Below are 20,221 nucleotides of genomic sequence, written 5' to 3' on the forward strand. Positions count from 1 at the left end.
GCCCTGCCTTCTTTACCATGGCTCAAGACTATCTACAGGGGGTAAACCAGATTGGTCGCACACTGCTACACCTACCAGGCGTGTTCCCCCAATGAAAATGGTCCCTGAAGGTCAGCGTCGGCGGATACACCTATGCTCGAGTGTGAATGCAAGTATGCGTGGCGTGTGCCATCCCTGGACACGTGTTTCGAGGTAGTTGCCTCTCGTGAGCAGGGAGTAGGAAAATGTGTGGGGTTGCTGTGTAAGCTGCTAAAATCGTTATCAGGTCTAGTACCTCTCGTAGCGCGCAGGTGCGTAACCATGAGTCCGTCGACTCCACCGGCTCAAGGGAGCCTGAATATAAAGTTAAACCAGATTGGTCGCACACTGCTACACCTACCAGGCGTGTTCCCCCAATGAAAATGGTCCCTGAAGGTCAGCGTCGGCGGATACACCTATGCTCGAGTGTGAATGCAAGTATGCGTGGCGTGTGCCATCCCTGGACACGTGTTTCGAGGTAGTTGCCTCTCGTCAGCAGGGAGTAGGAAAATGTGTGGGGTTGCTGTGTAAGCTGCTAAAATCGTTATCAGGTCTAGTACCTCTCGTAGCGCGCAGGTGCGTAATACAGGGGGTATGCAACTCTTTGTGTGAAGACAGGACACAGCCTATTCAGGTGTAAGTGAGGCTCGGCCCAGATCTTCCCTCAATGAAGATCAGTTCTGTTCTGACAACCCTGGCCCTTTTCCCATCCATTATTTACCCTTTTATTACCAGTCAGGATCTTTGTCCCACACCCTAATCCCCTCCGGCCCCCAGATGCCTAGGCCCTGTTCTCCTCATGACTTCTTCCCCTCAGTACCACTACCCTAAATGTACAACAGGCTGGTCACCAGCCTCTGCCGGTTGTTATTGGCTCTCTAGCCATAGCCCTTCTTTACCCTCATTCCTGTTACTTATTTTCATTCCTGGCATTTAATGGCTGAATGAGACATCTGCTAGGTACCATTTACTGAGAGAGTGTCGATGACTACTTAAATCATTTGAGGAACTGTATAAATGATTGAGGCGCCATTTCAAGTCCTCACTCTCCCATGAATCTTTTTACCTCATGTTTTAAAATGTTCTGATGTGTTTAGGGGTCCTCTGCCTTCTTTTCTCTTTTTGATCTGATTTCCTTGTGAGGTGTGTCTAGCCAGTCTAGATCTCTAATAAACGTGTTTGTTGGGCAGCATAGTACAACCCAGATTTCAAACTGAGCTTCCCAGCCCACATCAGCCCGCAGCCATAGCTGCATGTGCTCTGCAACTCGCCCTCCTCTGACTCATTAAACTAAAGTGCAGCTTTGAAGCATGTCTTTGAAGGACGTGATTGCTGTTATTGTCATTTAACCTCTAGCTTCTTAAAACACGAACATTATGAAATGCATCTTTTACATGAAAATCATTCACAATTCCATAAAGGGAAACACACAACTTGACATCAAAGCTGCCAGCTTGCCCTGTGCTGTACGTGTCATTCGTCACAAAACACTGACACCTGGAAATGCTGCCTGAATCTGCTCAGACCACATAAAAATACATTGATTGTTTAGGATGGTCCTGATCTCTATGATACCAGGGAAGAACTCTGAAATTCAGGTCTTCAATGGCCGCCAGACTACGCACCCCTTGTTCCGCAGCAGTGGCTCTGCACAGCAGCCAATAAATAGCCCTTTGACATACAGCGCGAGCTCGGCCTACGACATACACACGATTAAGGCGCGGGCCTCACACTCAGCGGAACACGTACCACCAGCCATTGACAGAGAGGTAGGACATACCCCTACTCTATCAGGCCAGAGACAGAGATGGACTTCCCCATACTGTTAACAGGTCACTGAGAATGAGGAAGGACATACTCTATTTCTAATACTTTGGCCCGGGTGGGCAGATCACTGTTACTTTCACCCACAGGACCACTTATCAGGAGTCTCAATGCCCATCAGTAGGTATTAACTACCAGCTCAAAATAAGTGTTGCTGCCTTCATCGCAGCACCTACTGCATTAACACTGCCCTTACATGGAAGTAAATGAGATGCGTGAGGGTATAGGTCCACTACGGTTTCACATACAGATGGTGTCCTGAGAGAAATTAACCAGTAAACACTTCGGTATGTACAACATGTACATGCTGCCAGTGCCGACACAGCATTTTCATTCAATCACACTGCAACAACATCCTTCAATTAGACACGTAAAGTCAGATACCTACTTGTTTGTACCTGATCATGTGAACCTTTATCTGCTTCCTGTACGGAGTCCTTAGCTGATAAGGAACCATTTATGGTTCACGGTTTTGTTCATTTCCTGAGGTGAGGACAGGGTAACACCATCTATCTGCGCGTTATCACAAATGCAAAGCAGACTTTCAAAGTGACCTGCATTCATGTTTAGATTATATTGTTTTAATTCGCACCACAGTTTAATTGCTTCCGGGCCTGTCAAAAGCTGAGAATAGGTCAAGTAATATTAGAAGACAGGTGTTGCATTTGTCCAAGAGTTGAATTGAGTAATCTAAAATATTGAGGGGAATTGCACTGGGTTCTTAGGCTCAAGAATGTGGTGTTGATATATTTATTTAGCTGAATACCAAAATATTTCTTAAGTACTCCTGAGATAAATGGTAGGCCAAGTGAAGAGCTTCATGCTTTTGCATGTAAGTTCTGTACGTAATGGTATTTATTCAATTTAGATAGAGTGGTGTGGGGCAATCTCTGTGTGAGGGTTTTATTTCCGTTTCAGCTTCTTTATTGTTGAGAGATTGGAGCAAAGGAACACCCTCAGTTTGGTGTTTCTTCCATGGTAGCATGGGAATGTGTTCTCATGCCTGAGTATTGTAATTTGGATGGACTAGAAGTTAGTGAATTGTTTGCTCCTCAGTTCATTTAGTTGATGAGAGCCGGGTGAAGATTTATTTAAAAAATTCTTAAAGAGCCTTTGGGTAGTTTTCTGCTCTCTGTAGTTTTTTTGTCGAGCATGTGGCGTTGACAACGTTCTTTCTCCATACACTTCTTGTAAGGAATTGGGATATTAGTTGAGAGGGTGAGTTACCACCGCAAATAATAACGACAAACCTTGTCAGGGTGAACCAGTAAATTAACCTCAGCTCACTCCCTGGTAGCTGTGGCGCAGAGCAGACAGGCGTAACTTGGAGGCAGTCTGTAAAGTACATATGCAGTACAAAAAAGTGATATAGACAAACAACAAAAAGAAACAGACCTAATTAAATTTAGAAAAACAGAGTGAATGTTAATAAATTATACTAGAATGACAGATAGCCAATTAATTAGAACCTGAGTTATGGATTTTTAAAGTTTAAACCTAAAAATAGGACCCAAAAACATTAAGCGCCAACCGCGGTCATCTGGTTTCACTTGACCCGGACAAGGGAAAGATTTAAGGCCTAATGGGACAGAGCACAGGTTGGATACAAGGACCAGGTTCTTCTCAGGGGAAAGATTACCTCCTGACATCGACAGCCTTTGGTGAGAGCAGGCAGTAGGTTGGCGTCGATGAGAGGGGGCACAACGTCGACAAACTGCGGTGTCAAGATGGGACCCTCAGTGGCACTGTTCTTTTTCGTCAGGAAAAGCCTCGGCTGGAGAAGTTCATGTTTTCACGTTCCAGAGGTCTTCGACATCGATCAGGTCCAGGGCAGGTCCAGTGGAAACTGGTCAGCTGAGAATCCAGAGAAAAGGGCTCTTGAAGCTTGTTGTGTCCTTGTAGCTCAAACAAGAGGTCAGCTTGTTGGCCTGCTTAGTAGAGGTAAAAAAGTGCAGAGTTCTACAACCAGCACAAACAGTCAAGGCAGAACTCTGGGGTGGTACAACACGAAATATGCTCATTTCCAGCACTACTCTAGTATCTGGGCTCCGTAAGGGTGTTGTCAGTTGAGTGTGTCCTTCATCCTATTTCAGCTGAACTCAGGGATTGCCTCTATGTTGACTTCTTGTACACACCAGCTAGGCATGGGTCTCACTCTTTCTGAGTTTTTTTTACAAGTGGGGGTAAATGATTCCTGTACAACAATGAATGTATATAGTTGTGACATATTTGCATGATGTAAAATGTACATGAAAACATTACATATTTTAAATGATACGCTCAAACATATTGAGATGCTACACTTTTGTATAATTTTAATTTTCTACACTTTCAAATTGCAGGATCTTTATTACCAATCATATTCACAAGTGGGTGTGATGTTTGCTTCTATTCCAAATTTTAATGATTTCTATATCGAACTAGATGGCAATAACATGGGAGTTGAGTGTTTACGACTTTTAAATGAAATAATTGCAGATTTTGACGAGGTAAGTGGCAGAGCATTTCTCATTTGCAATTTCTTGAAAATACACCACAAATGAAGTGCTAGTTCATATGAATATGTGAAAAAAATTATTTTTGTATTCAGATTTTCCATGTGTCAGTATCACACACACGTGTTCAACTACACCTAAACTTTAGAACAATTATTTACATTAACTCATGAGAGCCAAGTACTGCTTTGGAATTGGATATAGCAGTATGCCAATATCATGCTTGAAACTGCTGGTGGTGATGCAATGGTGTGATTCTAAATGATTTTTAAATTCCAAAATTTATGAAATAAAAGTAGACAAAATTATGAAGTTTAGACAAAACGTTATGGATAAAAATGCTTGAATAATTCTGAAACAATGATTATAAGTCTATCTATATTCCACATTCCAGACCCTTCAAGTGACAAACTCTTCCCAGTAAGTGAGAGTTCCTTTGTTATTATTAACAACGCCCACGAGAAATTGTCAATGGTAGTATCTTTAAAAACTGAGCAGGCATTGCTAAGTGATCTCCACTTCCCCATGTTGTAAAAAAAGTGTGGACTCGGATGAAGAAAAAATGGAGATGAACAAGCCCAGCCTCTGTCGACCACGGACGGGTGTGGATGTTCCCGGTCTTGGCCTGGACACGTCCCGCACGTGCTGTGAGAAGCAGTTGAGCACTTTAAAGCACTGCACTCCTCCCAGCTAAGCAGGGGCGGCTCCTCCGTTATGGCGGAGGAGCGTCACCCCCCTGCTGAAAACAAGCAAAGGCAAAGGACAAAAATAAAATTATAATAAACATTTTTTAATACCATTTTATTTTTAGCCCTGCAGGCTTCGAGATGAGGGAGGGGTGTGGCCTCCCATCCTGATGCTGCAGCACCAGCGAGGAGGGGCGAGTGGTGGGCACTGTCAAGTGCTCATGACAGTTTGGCCGGTCTTCCGGGGCATTAATATTTAGGTTATTTTTTTTAATTCACACCACAGCTTAATTGCTTTCGGACCAAAAGCTGAGAATAGGTCATGTAATACTAGAAGAGAGGTATTGCATTTGTCCAATTGTTGATGAAGCCATGCACACTTAGCCTTTCTCCAGCTGAGCTGCGTTGAACAGCTGGGTGGAGTAACCAACACAGGCTCCCAGTCCATGTCTGTGTTATGTTATGTTATGTTAATTCCACTTGTAACGCGCTCGGCTACTCGAAAGTGTCCCGGCGCGAAACCCAAGGGGAAAAGAGAGACAATCAAACGAAGAGATGTGTTTTGAGCTTTCTTTTAAAAGCTGCGAGCTCCTGAGTAAGACGAAGGTCGAGGGGGAGAGCTTTCCAGGCCAAGCTGGCTTTAACCACCAGAAAACAGCCCCCAGCCCCCAGCCCTCTGGAGTTTATAGCGCGGGACCGAGGCCAGACGTAAGGACAACGAGCGCCAGGCCCGCGCGGGGACATAGAAAGAGAAGTGCCTCTGAAGAGAGAGGGGACCCTGACCGTGAAGAGCACGATGGGCCATGACCAAGTATTTGAACTTGATCCTGGCCACAACGGGTAGCCAATGAAGAGAGTGCAGATGAGAAGTGACACTCTTCCTTGATGAAATACCAAGGAGCAGTCTGGCCGCCGTGTTCTGGACCTCCTACAATTTCTTGATCATATACCCAGGGGACCCCACATAAAGAGAGTTGGCGTAGTCTAGCCGAGAGAGAATCAAAGCACAGGTGACTGTTACTCTGGCTGCCTGCGGGAGAAGAGGAAAACAATTCCTAAGGGTTTTGATAAGACCAAAGCAGCAGCCAGCAGTTTTCCTGATATGGGTGGAAAAAGAGAGATTCTCCTCGAACCAGACACCCAAATTCTTGGCGGGCTGACCCTCAGAGAGCGGAAGAGGAAGCTCCTGTGGCCACAGCTGTTCACAGAAATCGGTAGGGAAAGTGCCAAAGAGCAGGATCTCTGATATCTGCTCATTGCACTTGAGCTGGGCATCCGCCGGCCAAGTGAAGATGGAGCGGAGGCACTGTTGGGCCGCAAGGACCGAACTGGAAGCCTTATCCCAAGTGAAGAGCAGCTGGGTGTCATCAGCATAGGCCAGAACCTTAGCCCCAAGAGCTTCAGCCAGATGGATCAGAGGCGTAACATAAATGTTAAAAAGCAAAGGACTAAGGAAAGAACCCTGCGGGACATCCGTGGTGACCGAGTGGAGGGAGGAATAGAAGGGAGGGAGCCAGATCTGCTCAACCCTTTCCTCCAAAAAGGACCTAAGCCAGCCCCAAACGGCCCCCGACACACCAATCTCCGCGAGGCGGGTCAAAAGAAGGTCGTGCGGGACCGTATCAAAGGCCACCGAGAGGTCGAGCACAATCAAAACTGCCCTACCCCCGGCATTCCAGGCACGTCCGGATGGCCTCCACAACCTCAACCAGGACCGTCTCGGTGCAGTGACCCGCCCGAAACCCTGATTGAGCTGAGTGTAAAAGAGCCTCAGTCTCCACAAAATCTATAATTATTTGTGTACCACCTTCTCGCAAACCTTGGCAATGGCTGGCAAGAGAGAGATGGGACGATAATTGCCTGGGTTAAGTGGGTCCAGGGATGGCTTTTTAAGCAAGGGGAGAATCTTAGCCTGCTTCCAGTCCATTGACTGTAAAGATAGATTAATAATCAGATTAACTTCAAGGTGGATACTCTCCGCTAAATCGGCCAGAAGCCTGGCCGAGCAGGCATCTGCCGGAGACCCCAATTTAAGCCCTCTAAGTATTTTAAGAGTTTCCAGCGGGTGAACTGGGCTAAAAGCCGACAACAAAACAGGGGGAGGCCCTGCAAGGCGAGTCCGCATCCCTACCTGAGCACTCTTGTCGGGGGAGAAAGAGACCTGAATGGCCGTTATTTTATCTCTGAAAAACCCAGATAAGGTATTGCACCAGTCAAACGAAGAAGGAGTCACACTCGCTTGGGACAGCGTGGAGGTGAAGCTCTGAACTATGGAAAAAATTTCTTTAGAGTTATTCCTGGCCGCGTCAATGCGGGCCGCATAGAAATGACCTTTAGCTGAAGCAATGGCGGCATAATAGGTTCTTTGCCTAGCTCTAAGTCTTGATTTGGCCACAGGGCAGTAATCGCTCCTACGCCACGCCCGCTCCAAAATTTTACAATCGTGTTTAATTACTTTGAGAGCGGGTGTAAACCAGGGTTTGAAGGGGGTAACTCTGGCCGGTCTGATGGGGCGACAGGAGGTGATCGAGCTCACTGCTCTAGACACCCAGCCCATGAACCCCAGCAGACACTCCTCCAGACCCCCAGACAGAACAGGCCTGGCTAGGTCCAAAGCTTGAGAAAGTTCCAGGGGATCCACTTTCCCCAGAGCAGGCTTCAAAGAGCCAATCACCCGAGTCTCCGCCCTAGAGACAGACCAAGAGAAGTAAGATATGTAGTGGTCTGACCATGTCACTGGGAGAGGATCCTTTACAAAGATAGGGAAATTGGAACAGATCGGGTCCAATATATGTCCGGCCCGATGAGTGGGAAGGCCGACGTGCTGGCAAAGTTGAGCCATATGAAGAGTATCCAACAAGTCAGTCACCTCCCTGTCCTCAGATACATCCATATGAAAGTTCAGATCGCCCAACACCAGATAGTGGGAGAACCTGACCGCCCTAGATGTAATGGCATCTCCCCAAGCCTGAAGGAAAGGACCAGCTGGTCCCGGTGGCCGGTAAATCAGGGAAACGACAAGAGTGAAATGGGCTGACAATCGGGCGCTAAAGTCGAGCACCTCACAGCCGGCCCAGGCCTCGGAGTCTCCCAGACGAAGATCCCAAAGATCTTTATAAATAACCGCGATACCACCTCCCCTTGACCCCTGGCGATCGGCTCTCAGGATCCTATAGCCCACCGGAGTAGTCAAAGCAACTATGGGGGCGGAGGAGGAGGCAAGCCAGGTCTCTGTAAGAAACAGCATATCTAACGAGCCATCCTCCAGCAGCCCATGGACGTCCACATGGTGTTTTTTAAGAGAGCGGACATTAATTAACGCTGCCGAAAGGTGCACAGATTTAGACTGCTCATTGGGACTAGGGTTCGTGTTAGAGAGAAAAACACAGCCCCCCCCTAACTGAAAGCCGCAGAAGCTGCAGGCACCTAAAGGCCTCACTGCCACATCCAAAGAATGAGGATGCCGGCAAGCCGTCACATCCAGGCCCCTAAGAACCGCACTAGAATAGGTGACAGGTACAGTGGATTCTTGAGGTTCTTGAGGCAGCAGAAAAGCCTCTCTGGCACTGGTCGCTTTCGGGACGCGGACGGGCACAGACGGGCTTGCCTTAGGCGCGCCTTTGGCGCGCCAGCGGCGCACCCGCAGTGCGCGTCCACTGCACGTCCGTTCAGCGCGCCTTAAATGCGCCCTGGTGCCAAAAAAGCTGGAGCGCTAACCAGCGCTGACCAGCAAGATGGCGTCGCGAGGATTGGAACAACCTTCCAACCCCCGCCGGAATCGCCAAAATAATGAGTTAGGAAAGATTAAGTAGTGTGCAAATTAGCAAAGATGCTCTTTTTTTTTATAGTGCGGGTATGAGGGTGGGAACGGCGAAAATAGCAGCAGACAAAAAGTAAAATAATTAAAATCAGAAGCAGTTAAAACAAAGCAGGATTAAAACACGCTACCTCAGTAAATGTCTCACTGGACAAACCAGGTAAGCCCCTCAGGCGCTGCGCGTCCATTCAGCGTGCATTAAATGCTCCCTGGTGCCGAAAAAGCTGGAGCGCTAACCAGCGCTGACCGGCAAGATGGCGTCACGAGGATCGGAACAACCCTCCAACCCCCGCCAGAATTGCCCCAATAATGAGGTAGGAAAGATTAAGTAGTGTGCAAATCAGTAAAGATGCTCTTTTTTTTATAGTGCGGGTATGAGGGTGGGAACGGCGAAAATAGCAGCAGACAAAAAGTAAAATAATTAAAATCAGAAGCAGTTAAAACAAAGCAGGATTAAAACACGCTATCTCAGTAAATGTCTCACTGGGCAAACCAGGTAAGCCCCTCAGGTGTGCCGAACCGAGGCCTTTAGACCAATCCCAGGACTGCTCACATGCTGGGAATTGCATTCCCATCAAGTGAGCAGCACTGGGATTGGGAGCTGGGATATTGATCAGTGTGCAGCAGTCTCCTAACAAGGATGCGAGAATTGGGAGCACGGCAGCAGCCAACGGAGCAGGTAAGTTTTATTTATTTTTATGTGTTTATTTGGGGTTTTTGTATTCCCCCCCTCCTGCCACCTCACCACTTTGCAGTACGAGTGGCCGCTACTGCAGCTGAAAGTGGACTGTTGTGGGCTTTGAAGTTCCCACAGAAAGGAAGAGTATACCGGCCGACTGAATAAAATGCAGCAGTCTATTCGAGCAATAAACTCACACCTTTATTGGTACTTTTCACCTCCACTCTGACCTCATCATGCACTGAGAAAATTACCAATGTGTTACTCACCTCTTAGTGAAAACCTGCCTAAATTGACCACACAATATAATTCGAGTAAGGGTAATTTTGAAGATACGTAGATGTCTAAGTCAAGTTGTGTTATTAGACAAAGGTTTCCTAGATCTTTCAAGTGTAATGTTAGTTTTTCAATAGTGACAAAGGTAGTACATTTTACAGGGCATCAAGAACAACCCCAGATGAGTAGGAACAGTTTATTTGTCTTAGCATGGAAATCAAATTCGCACTTGATTTAGGTGAAGAAGGATCATGTGTAGCTCCTGTATGTTTACTGTAGAGGAACATTTTATCCAACCTTTCTGATAGAGGTGTGGAATCCTGTAAAATGTCTCCATAAGAGCAGGACATGTGATATCTGGTGGCATGAAAACAGTTTCCTGATGAATGGTAACCTACACTTTCTATGATTTCTCAAAGAATGCGACTCTCACGGACTATCCGAGATTGTTTAATCAGTGTTTTAACTGTAATGGAAGAAGTAAGCTTGAAGACTGGTAAAGTTGGTCATGCATTAGTCAGTTGTTTCAATGGGATCTTAAGTCTTGACTGCTGGAAGATTCAAATTTCAAACAACTGGGGCCTATTCTTCCTAGATTTAATAGTCCTTGCCCATTAGCCTGACTTGAAAGTCTAAACCTGATAATATTCTCAGATTATGGGCCTCATTTACAAACTTTTAATGCATGGCAGCGCAGCAGGCCTTCATGCTGCGCTGCCTTGCATCAAAAGAAAGGGGCAGGAACCCGCCGTATCTACAAAATACGGCTAATTCATGTTCTTCTCTCCCGCCCAGTCACACAAACAGCAGCCATGCTCTAGCGTCATGTTGCAGGCAAGCCTGAGTTGTGGGGATGATTGTTTTTGGGCAGGCAGGGACACCTTCCTGCACAAAAACAAACATTGGTGGCATTGCACGAGTACAAAGAGGAAAAAACTAGTTGAAATTAAAGTATTTCTCCTCATTGCCCCCCTCCTACTCCTCCCCTGGGGAGGTGTAGAAATCTGAAGCATTCCCAGGTTTATGAGTCCTTGTAAATCTGGAAATGCTTCATATTCCATGGGTGTTGCATGGGAACACCCACAGTAACACATGTGAAACGCCCCTTTCACGAAAAGCCATTGGCCATGAAAAGTTATGTACAGTGGCTTTGCACGGCCTTGTAAATATGTTGTGGCCCTAAGTGTCCTAGGAGAAATAGGGAAAAATTATCTCCAAAACAGAATTTACCAGTCCCCAAAAATCAAGAGTTAAAGAAAATGCCTCTACAAGAACTCAAATACACATAAATATTTGGAAAGCCTCACATTTCACCAGGTGATTATATGTGCTGCAGTGACTAACCGTATTGTACACATATGGTTTGAAGCAGATTAAGCAGAGTCCTCCTCTCAACTCCACCTAGCTTAGCCCCTCTTATCTTCACCAGGGCACTGAAAACAAAGTGAATCATATGTTTTGTTTTTTTTAACCTCAATTGACGATGAGCGAAAACAATCCGGTTTTGAGGTAGTAACTTCAAAATATAACAAGCATTTGCAATGCAATAGGTCTCGCATTTCCGAGAGTTTGAGCTATTGGCATTGTAAATGACAATGTCTTTTATTTATGTGTTTTGAAAACCTGTAATGTGGTGCGTAAACACAAATTCTTTACGACACGCAAAGCTGGCAGTAACTGCGTCTCTTTTACCGCCAGCCTAGCTTCTGGTAAGCATAGACTACAAGTACAAAGAGGCACAGTTACTGCCAGCCTTGCTTGTCGTAAGAAACACCTATAAGTACAAAGCGCGTGTTTACACAATACTTGCAGGTTTTCAAAACACATAAACAAAAGGCATTGTCATTTACAATGTCAAAAGCTCAAACTCTAGCAAATGCGAGACCTATTGCATTGCAAATGCTTGTTGCATTTTCCATTTAAAAAAATAAATACATACAAGCTAACAGGTTATTTTCTGTTTTTTTTGTGTAAAAAAAAATCAGTAAAACATACAAATTGTGCCTCAATTATTTTGTACCTGAATCCAGAACGAGTTAACCCCCTCCAACAGGCAATTGTTGACTCCTGAGCCCCACCAGCCACTGGGGAGTCAAGGAAACCTTGAGAGTGTTTGCTATCCACGTTCAGTGATCATCAGACTGGGACAATGGACAGGGAGGTGAATATACATTACCACGGGTGATACTACCCAGTACTGCCCACTTGCCGCAGAAGCTGCAGAGGAGGCCTGGCTGGCAGCAAGAGCAGTGTAAAGGTACAGATTGAAGTAAGGGGAAAGAGAGAAGCGTGGAAGGTAGGAGACAAGATAAACGTGGAGAGGGAGGGAGGGAGAGAGAGAGAATAGAAACTGAAAACAAGAGGGAGTAAGACGTAACAAAACAGAAGGAAGGAAGAGAGCAGGGACGTAACGCAGGCCCCTGTAGACCTTGAGGTGTGGGGGGGTGACTCCTTCAGGTGCTCCCAAACCCTTCAGTGGGGCCACATCCTGCCCAAGCCGAATGAATAATTTCAGAGCTGGGAGCCTCATAAACTCTCTTCACATTCTGCATTGGTTGGGGGGTATCATTTTGCGTTATGAGACTGGAGAGAGGAGAGTGCTGAAAGGAACATGGTAAAAGGTTGAAAACAGAAGGGAGGGGAGCAAGGGGGACCAGTTCCGTGGGAATGTCCCAGCGAGCTACAGGTCGCTCAGAGCCAATGCCCAGCACAGGGAATGCATTTAAGATCGGAGCTGGACTGAAAGGAGAAGCAGCAAAACAACTCGTCAGATGAAACCCACCAGCAGGATAGTGTGTAAACCGCTGCCAATACTGCAGAATCTGAGAAGCCTTGGCAATATTACCAAACCCCTGCGAGGCCAATAATGCTTGTAAATAAACAATGACATAAACAATGAAAGTGAAATAATTCTTAATGGAAAACAAAGAGATTTTGGGGGTGAACGTGGGCTCACAGGAAGGTTGGGAGAGTATGCAAGAACGTAGAAAAACCCCACAAAAACACAGGGCGCCGAAGGAAGGGAGGTTGGGGGGTAGTATAAGACAGAGCGTGTCAGTGAGAGAAATGGTGTCCTGACGGGAGGGCCGAGAGTAGACAGCAAGAGACACGAATGAGGAGGAGGGGGGGCATGGAAAGTTAGAGCAACAAGAGGAGGAGAAAGGGGGAAGTGGCCATGGACCACTGCAATGGAGGACTGGCGGCTCCCGGGACATTGTAATCAACCCCAAATTGAGACTCCAATGTAAAATTATTCCATACACGGGTGATTTGCTTTGTCACCAATTACCACGTTTAAAACAAATATATCCACCCCACCCCCTAAATGAACTATGTGCCCGTTTAAGATAGTCAGAAAAAAGCGACACTAGAAAAGGGGGAGAAGATGCATTTTGAACCTGCCCATTGGGTAAATATGGACATTTTAAAATCAACTAATTCAAAACCGGAATAAAGACTCTATATACTTACAGGTTTGTTGTGTCTGCTGCTTGCCAATAAGATGATCCGTACCCACTCGGTTGTTGTCCGTAGCTTGACTGCGTGTCAACAGATTGTCCGTAACGGCTGTAGCTCTGCTGGCCATACTGTGGTTGGCTTGTTGCGAATACCCCTGACCCAGCTGGGAAGGATAAGCCCCATAACTAAATAGAAGAGATGCTCTACTTTGAATTGCCACCATAGTAGCTTTAAAAGTAAAAACAGTGAATGAAACTCACCCCTGAGCAGCTTGCTGCCAATAATGTAAAATTATAACAAGCGCGCGACTCCATGGCCGCCACAAACTGCAACACAACTGACAGCGGGAGGGGGGCGGGGACAAAGGGAACACGTCAGTTGCACGAGTGCACATACTTTCGCTTCAGCTTGCCCCCTGGTAATAAACTCACAGGAAATAATTATTCACAGTTTAAAACATGTCTGCAGGCTATGAAACTTAACATCAACTTATTTGTCAAAAACAGTGAATGAAGCTCACCCCTGAGCAGCTGCGCCTCCATGGCCGCCACAAGCTGCAAGACAACGGACAGCGGGAGGGGGGCGGGAATGGGGACACAGACAACAATCAATCATTCAATCAATCAATCAAAGCATTTGTATAGCGCGCTACTCACCCGGAGGGTCTCAACGTGCTTGGGAGGGGGGGGGGGGTCCGCTACTGCTCAAACAGCCAGGTCTTGAGTTGCTTCCTGAAGGAGAGGTGGTCTTGGGTCAGGCGGAGGTGGATGGAAAGGGAGTTCCACGTCTTGGCTGCCAGGTAGGAGAAGGATCTTCCTCCCGTTGTGGCTCTTCGGATGCGGGGAACGGCGGCGAGGGCGTGGCTGGTCGATCGTAGCTGGCGGGTGGGAGGGTAGAAGGTCAGGCGGTCGTTGAGGTATCTGGGGCCTTGGTTGTGGAGAGCTTTGTGTGCGTGGGTGAGGAGTCGGAACGTGATTCTCTTGCTGATGGGGAGCCAGTGCAGGTCTCTTAGGTGTTCGGAGATGTGGCTGTGTCGGGGGATGTCCAGGATGAGTCGTGCTGAGGCGTTCTGAATGCACTGGAGTCTTTTCTGAAGTTTGGCTGTGGTTCCGGCGTAGAGGGAGTTGCCGTAGTCCAGTCGGCTGGTGATGAGCGCCTGGGTGACCGTCTTCCTGGTTTCGGTGGGGATCCACCGGAAGATCTTCCGTAGAATGCGTAGGATGTTGAAGCATGACGAGGAGACGGCATTGACTTGTCTGGTCATCGAGAGGGAGGAGTACAGGATGAAGCCCAGGTTGCGTGCGTGGTCCGTTGGTTTGGGTGCACTGCCCAGGGCAGGGTGCCACCAGGAGTCATCCCAGGCGGCGGGTGATGATCCCAGGATGAGGACTTCCATCTTATCTGAGTTCAGTTTCAGGCGGCTGTTCATCATCCACTCGGCTACGTCTTTCATCCCTTCATGTAGGTTGGTTCTGGCAGTTGCGGGGTCGTTGGTAAGGGAGAGGATCAGCTGGGTGTCGTCGGCGTAGGAGATTATGTTGAGGTTGTGTTGGTGTGCGATGGCCGTGAGGGGGCTCATGTAGATGTTGAACAGAGTGGGGCTGAGCGATGATCCTTGTGGTACGCCGCAGATGACTTTGGTGGCTCCTGATCTGAACGGGGGGAGGCGTACTCTCTGGGTTCTTCCGGCGAGGAAGGAGATGATCCACTCCAGTGCCTTCTCCTGGATTCCGATGTTGCTGAGGCGCTGCACTAGGGTGCGGTGGCAGACCTTGTCGAACGCTGCGGAGAGGTCCAGGAGGATGAGTGCCGCTGTTTCCCCGTTGTCGAGCAGGGCTCGGATGTCGTCAGTGGCTGCGATGAGGGCGGTCTCGGTGCTGTGGTTGGCTCTGAAACCGGACTGCGAGTGGTCGAGGGATCCATTCGTCTCGAGGAAGGCGGCCAGCTGTTTGTTGACGGTCTTTTCGATGACTTTGGCCGGAAAAGGAAGGAGCGAGATGGGGCGGTAGTTTTTGAGGTCGGTGGGGTCCGCTGATGATTTAATCAGTAGGGCACTGAGTTCGGCGTGCTTCCAACTCTCTGGGAAGGTGGCGGTGTTGAAGGAGGTGTTGATGATGTCCTGGAGATGGGGTGCGATGATGGAGTCGGCCTTGTTGAAGACGTGGTGAGGGCAGGGGTCGGTTGGTGATCCGGAGTGGATGGAGTTCATCGTGCGGATGGTGTCTTCGGTGTTGATCGGGGTCCAGGCGCGGAGGGTGGTGGTGGGGGGCGTTGGTGCGGTCGTAGGGTGCGTCGGCTGTGTGCTGAAAGTGTTGTGTATATCTGCGATCTTGCTGTGGAAGAACGAGGCGAGCGAGTTGCAGAGGTCTTGCGATGGGGTGATGTTGTTGTTTCCGGCACGAGGGTTCGAGAGCTCTTTGACGATGTTGAAGAGTTCCCTGCTGTTGTGGGCGTTGTTGTCTAGTCGTTCCTTGAATGCAGTTTTCTTGGTGGTGTGGATCAGTTGGTGGTGTCTTCGGGTGGCGTGTTTGAGGGTGGTCATGTTGTCTGTTGTCAGGTCTCTGCGCCAGGCTTTCTCGAGGGCTCAGCAGTTCTTCTTAGAGCTCTTGAGTTTGTCGGTGAACCAGGATGCTTTCTTGCTGCCGGGTCTGACGGGGGGGGGGCTTCAGTGGAGCGCGGTCGTCTGCGCAGTTGCTGATCCACCTTGTGTGGTTGTTGGCGGCTTGGTTGGGGTTCGCTGAGCTGGCAGGTGGGTTCTGGCTCAGGGATGTGGCGAGCTGGTCGGTGGTGATCTTGTTCCAGCTTCTGCGGGGAACCTGTTGCGGGTGGTGGTGGAGCGTGGTCCTTCTGAAGCTGAAGTGGACGCAGCTGTGGTCTGTCCAGTGGAGTCTGGTGGCGTGGCTGAAGGAGATGTCCTTGCTGGAGGAGAAGACGGGGTCAAGCATGTGGCCTGCGTAGTGGGTGGGGGTGGTCACCAGTTGCTTGAGTCCGAGGTTGGCGAGGTTGTCCAGCAGGGTGGTGGTGTTGTGGTCGTTGTTGTTCTCCAGGTGGAAGTTGAGGTCCCCTAGGAGGATGTAGTCAGCGGAGGGGAGGGCGTGCGGGCTGATGAAGTCGGCGATGTCTTCGCTGAATGGTGTGCGTGGTCCCGGGGGTCTGTAGATGAGGGTGCCTCTGAGGGTGGTCTTGGGGTCGGTGTGTATCTGGAAGTGCAGGTGTTCGGCGGTTGTGAGGGTGTCGTCGGAGTTGGTCGTGATGCAGATGGTGTTCTTGTGGATGATGGCGATGCCTCCTCCTGTTTGGTTGACGCGGTTCCTCAGGGTGATCTTGTATCCGTCCGGGATGGCGATGGCGATGTCGGGCGCTGAGGAGGCGTTCATCCAGGTTTCCGTGAGGAAGGCGACGTCTGGAGATGTGGAGTCGAGGAGGTTCCAGAGTTCTACGGCGTGTCTGTGGACGGAGCGGGTGTTGAGCAGGATGCACTTCAGGTGGTTGTTGCTGGTGCTCGGCTTGGCGGGTGCGGTGCAGGTTCGGATGCAGGTGAACTTGCAGGATTGGCAGGTGAAGGGTCCGTGGGTGCGTCCTGGGGTGGCTCGGTGGCAGCCGGGGATCCGGCCGGTGTTGAGTGCGTTGAGGGTGGCTGCGTCGTAGGTCCGGCGGGTAGGCTGGCATCTGCGGGGGCCAGGGGGTCTGGCGCTGGGCACGGTCCAGGCAAGGACGGGCGCAGACGGGCTTGCCTTTGGCGCGCCTTCGGCGCACAATCGGTGCGCCCGCTGCACGTCAATGCTGCGCGTACGCATGCACTCTGCCATAAATGGAGAGTGGGGGGGCGGGCCGAGGGAGGAGCAGCTGGGAGGCGGGAGCAGGGTGGCAAGTGGGGGGGAGCGTGCGGAGATGCTGGAGGGAGCAGGGGAGGGGCCGCGGGGGAGCAGTGGCAGGGAGCGGGTGGGGCAGGGAACAACTGGAGCGATGGACAATGGAACAAACACTTACAGAGCCAAATACGAGAAAACAATAAAAACGGCAGCGATACCAAAACTGCTTAACAACGAGAGAGACAAGCAGGCACAGAGGGACAGTCAGGGACAGGGGCCAAACCAAGACAGGGGCAGAGGTCTTAACTCGGCAGCGGCAGCGGGAGGAGATCGGGCAAACTCGGGGTGGGCCACGCGGCAGGAGGAGCGACCGGACTGACAGGAAAGGGGGCGGGAGGATGGACAACACTGACAATAATAATGTAAAATTATAACAAGCGCGAGCCTCAGAGGGACAGTCAGGGACAGGGGCCAAACCAAGACAGGGGCAGAGGTCTTAACTCGGCAGCGGCAGCGGGAGGAGATCGGGCACACTCGGGGTGGGCCACGCGGCAGGAGGAGCGACCGGACTGACAGGAAAGGGGGCGGGAGGATGGACAACACTGACAATAATAATGTAAAATTATAACAAGCGCGAGCCTCCATGGCTGCCAGCAGCTGCAAGACAACAGACAGCGGGAGGGGGGGGACAAAAGGAACTGTAAAAACAGTGAATGAAACTCACCCCTGAGCAGCCGCGCCACCACAAGCTGCAACACAATGGACAGCGGGAGGGGGGCCGGAACAAAGGGAACGGGAACACAGACAACGGGAAAGGGGGTGGGAAGATGGACAACACAGCCAACGGGAGGGTGGCGGGAACAGGAAACTAAAAAGCCAACACTTCCAAACTCGGCAGCTAGTGGTAAACGGCAGTGGAAAATAAACAAAAAGTAGTCCCTAAATGAGTAGATAACGCTGAGCAGCGGAACTAAACTGTAGTTGGTCGGTGCTGCTTCCTGCAAAATGGAAGCAAAAGGGAAGTGACGTTTCGGACCACCAGCCAATGAATGAGCTCCATAAAAAGAGCAATGCAAGATTTAACCAATGGCAAGCTAAAAAACTAATATAAACGCAATGGGTGGAGTTTCACCACTAATACTGACTACTTGATGCCTCGTAGAGGCAGCGCATGCGCTGCCTATGCGAGACCTAAAAAGTGGCCTTAAATGTACTACTCGAAATGCAGGCAGTTACTTTTAATTCATCTCACACCTGCAAGGCATGCTAAGCAAAGCTATTTCACAATCATTGTCTTACGTTTAAGAAAGGAGGTATTTTCCAATATTTTGGAGGACTGTTAATTACATTTGTAACCAATTGTTAAGTTGGTTTCAAGAGTCACTCCAGAACTCGTACAGGAGCTTAATCTTTTGGTACCTAAAGAATTGATTCTTGAAGACTAGTTCATCCATGATGTTTCCACTCTTAAATACTGTTTACCTTAAAAAAAGCATAGCGATGGGTTAAGATTCTAGTTATTTACAATCTAAAGCTAATGAAAACTTTTGAGTTACTTCAAAATAATTGAAGAAACTTGATCAAATAATGTCTGATTTGCAAAGAGCTGAGTTGCTGTTGTTAATGATGGTACTGAGTGCCTGAGTGCATATTTTCATATGACCCTCAGCATGAATTAGAGTAAATTCCTCTGGTTGGTTTTGGAAGACAAACCCATAAGAAATGCCCTGCCCACAACCTCATTTCTTCACACTGACTCTGCACTAAATGCACTGCACATCTGGCACACCTGCAGTACATTCAGAGGGCCAGCCTTCACTCCACCTGTTTGGAAAGGACGACTTAGAATTCTCAGGCTCCTTCCAGATGTTGCTGGTTGTGAACACTTTGCTCATTAATCAACAGCTCTCCACCAACAGGTCTAAATGTAATCAGATTAACTTCTACTAGATGCATCTAATTATAACCATGCTGGAAGCCTCCAAGTACTTGACATTTGCACCTGTCTGGAAAAGGTTTAGCTTTAAATAGGGCGCTAGTACTTTTTGAAGCAATGTTAAGACATTGTCTTGTGGTACCAGGGAATCTTCAGATGGGTCGACTTATGTATTTCTCCATTTAGGAAAAGCAATGAGAGAAGCACAGGTTAAGCTTCTTTATCAGTCGGAGCAAACGTCGAATTTACAAGAAAAAACAGCATATTTTTTCACAGCTCCACATTTCTCCTTTCTGTCCTCCAAAGGAATGTGAAACAATACTTTGCATAACCATCAACACAATGTAGGTGCACTCAGACAGCAAGATTCAAACATAGCCCCAATTACTTGACAGTTTTTCTCAGATTTGCCAAAACCAAATTCAAAAACGAATTCATGTATGTAATATCGATGTAATCGCAAAAACAATTTATGTCAAAACATATCTTGTTTTATAATGGATCCCCAGCACTTACTGGCTCATACATTTGACTTCTTTGCTAATTGATACAACTCCAAATGCCATTGTTCTTTCTTTGGGATGGAAAAGGTTGAAGGGTCTTCTGGGGGAATTTAGATGAAAGCTCAGCATACCCATCCATCAATACCAATAATTCATGACAATCAATTTGCAAGGGGAGAGCAGACATTTATTACCATTGGCTCCTGTAACATCTTCAAAGAAAATATGCTTCTGTAAGTTAAGAATACCTATCGGACATGCTCAATTGCTATATAGCCATGTAATCCCTGACAGCTCTTCCAATTGAGCAAGCCATGCGAAGTGTGCCTTAAAGAGTGGTAAAGGATTAAGATTTGCTGACAGAACCCTACAAAATATGTTTCCCAGTTATTTGGTTATTCTTAACTATATCTTCTCTTTCACAACTTCTTCACAGCCATTCATGCAATCAGGTCACATTATCTCAGATATCATGTGTGGGAATGTGTTGTAGCTGGAGGATATGTTTTTCACACAGCAGTTTGGGGCTACTCAGGTATTATTTATTTCAGGTTAGGCCCTCAGATTACAGCCACATGTTTGATAGGTCCGAAAGGGCTCAATGCTCCGCACAACTATAATCCATCTCCCAGACGTTCCCCAGCATGCAGGCCCCAACATTCCATGCATCAGCACATTCTCACAGCTTCTCCCTGAGGTCACTACATCATAGCCTT

At 48.2% G+C, this 20,221-nt stretch overlaps 1 protein-coding gene across 1 annotated transcript in view; it reads left to right on the forward strand.

The window, feature by feature from the left end:
* The window catches only part of ADCY1 (adenylate cyclase 1), a 1,095,828-nt gene that overhangs the window by 997,139 nt on the left and 78,468 nt on the right, over positions 1 to 20,221 (forward strand). The window contains exon 17 of the mRNA XM_085606626.1: positions 4,185 to 4,331. Coding sequence (XP_085462752.1) covers positions 4,185 to 4,331 — 147 coding nt within the window. The remainder of the gene's footprint in view (positions 1 to 4,184; positions 4,332 to 20,221) is intronic.

Source organism: Triturus cristatus, chromosome 5_2, assembly GCF_964204655.1.
Source record: "Triturus cristatus chromosome 5_2, aTriCri1.1, whole genome shotgun sequence".
Taxonomy (NCBI): domain Eukaryota; kingdom Metazoa; phylum Chordata; class Amphibia; order Caudata; family Salamandridae; genus Triturus; species Triturus cristatus.